The 1,954-nt window shown below is 51.1% G+C and overlaps 1 protein-coding gene across 1 annotated transcript in view; it reads left to right on the top strand.

The window, feature by feature from the left end:
- Positions 1-834, top strand: part of BORCS5 (BLOC-1 related complex subunit 5) — a 95,278-nt gene extending 94,444 nt beyond the window's left edge. Inside the window, exon 4 of the mRNA XM_077756460.1 lies at positions 87-834. Within this exon, the coding sequence (XP_077612586.1) occupies positions 87-317 (231 nt within the window). The 3' untranslated portion in view covers positions 318-834. The remainder of the gene's footprint in view (positions 1-86) is intronic.
- Positions 835-1,954: the final 1,120 nt, after the last annotated feature.

The following is a 1,954-nucleotide window of genomic DNA, read 5'->3' as shown; positions in this document are numbered from 1 at the left end:
GAGGATTCACGCTGGACACCAGTCCTCTTGGGAGGACCTACTTCAACTGGTTTTAACTAAAGTCTTTCACTTCTCTCCCTCCGCAGATGGATCTGTCTGTGGAAACGCTCTTTAGCTTCATGCAGGAGCGCCAGAAAAGATACGCCAAATATGCGGAGCAGATCCAGAAGGTCAATGAGATGTCCGCCATCCTCCGCCGCATCCAAATGGGCATCGACCAGACCGTGCCCCTGATGGAGCGGCTCAACAGCATGCTGCCCGAGAGCGAGAGGCTGGAGCCCTTCAGCATGAAACCCGACCGAGAGCTCAAGCTGTAGAGCCGCCCGTGCCCTGCTGAACCCCGCTGCTGTGTGGGGACCCGGCCTAGCACCACCCCACCCGGGCCCCGGGGACGGCTGGAACCCCGGTCCCCTGATGTGACTGGACCTCAAAGCCGGTCAGAGGGTTCAGTCCTCCCTGACGGGACAGGAGCCGTCCGGCTGGCTAAAGGCCTGATGCCACCACCCTGCCCACCCCCTTCCTTGATGCATTTTTCCGCTCTGCAAAATGAACAAGACTCCGTCTCGGTGCTGACCGAGGTCGGAACAGTTGAAGTATTAGGAACCCATTACAGGACTCTGCATCGGGAATTATTTTTATTTCGTTTAGGTTTGGTTTTTGTTGTTTCTGTTTTTTTTTAACTGAAAGCACGTACTGTCAGTCTAGCTTGCAGAGTGAAAACACGGAGAGGAGGAGAATGAGGTTTTCCAAAGCCCTGTGTCCTCAGTGCCCTCACACGGGTCTCAGCGGCTTTCCGGGTTCTGAGCTGCACACATAAAGAAGTCCTTTACTCCAGGTCTCGGTGTGGTCAGGTGTTGTTACTGTTCCTGTCCTGCCCTCTGTACATCGCGCCGGGTCTGATCTGGGGCACCCTCTTCCTGCTCCGGCGGTATCTGGTCGTGTGCTGGGTTGTGGTGTCCCTCACACGTCATCAGGGGAAAGTGAAGACTTCCTCCCAGCATCCTCATCGGGTCCACCTCCCCCCGATAACTGGTTTCCTCCAGGCACACGTAGTTTAGGCTTCTTTTCATCACATCAGCACTGGCAAGTCTCTGAGTTTTGTAACACGGTTTTCACCGGCATTTATTTTCCTAGCCTGGGAAGCCTGTGGTGTGGTCGGGGCTTGACATGCCTACAGTAGGCATTTAAGGAGCCCATTCGATGTGTCTGACACTGTGCCCCAAATACAAAACTGCCTGTGTAGCCCCCGCCCTTTTCTGAAGAGACAGAACTCAAAATGCTACTGAATTTCTGTGGGAGTTTAGGAACAGAACTTGCGTAACCACAAAAGTTCTTAGTGCAGTACTTTGCACGTCACAAATGTCCCCATGGAAGAAAAGACTGGAGACACAAAGAAATGGAATGTAGGAACAGAGAAAGGCAGGCAAGCGAGACCAAGCACCAGGGAGCACGGGGAAGCCTCGGGCCAGCATATTATGCAGGACTCACCGTGCTCCCTTTATTCCTTCAGACTTCAGACAGCGTTTCTTAGACGTCAGTAACAGCCTTTGGTATATTTATAAGATTAAAACGGCTCCCCCTTAATTTAGCAGATCTTGGGTAAACTTGATCTGATTCTAATCGCTGATTTTAATCAGATACTGTTTTGTAAGATTTCTTAGAACCCAGTACGAAATGTAGGCCATGAGACAACTGGATGACAGAAGAAACATGAGCAAACTAGGCTAAATAAAAACAAATTTTTAAAAAATTCAGACCCAGGAAAAAAATCCACAGCCTCTAGGATTCTGTAAGGAACAACTCAAAAATACGAAGACTGTTCATTCCTCTGAGCTGGAAAGACAAGATGGGCGCTGGAGCCCAGGGAAGAGGCCAAGGCACGTCCAGCTCGTCCAGAAGGTAACCTTCAGATTGCGTTTCCGCCTTCCTGGGATCCAGTGCCCTTGTTTCACGA

This window comes from Crocuta crocuta, unplaced genomic scaffold (assembly GCF_008692635.1).
Source record: "Crocuta crocuta isolate KB4526 unplaced genomic scaffold, BGI_CrCroc_1.0 scaffold262, whole genome shotgun sequence".
In the NCBI taxonomy this organism is placed as follows: domain Eukaryota; kingdom Metazoa; phylum Chordata; class Mammalia; order Carnivora; family Hyaenidae; genus Crocuta; species Crocuta crocuta.
The sequence above is the reverse complement of the archived record's forward strand: the minus strand, read 5'-3'. Positions and strand labels throughout refer to the sequence as shown.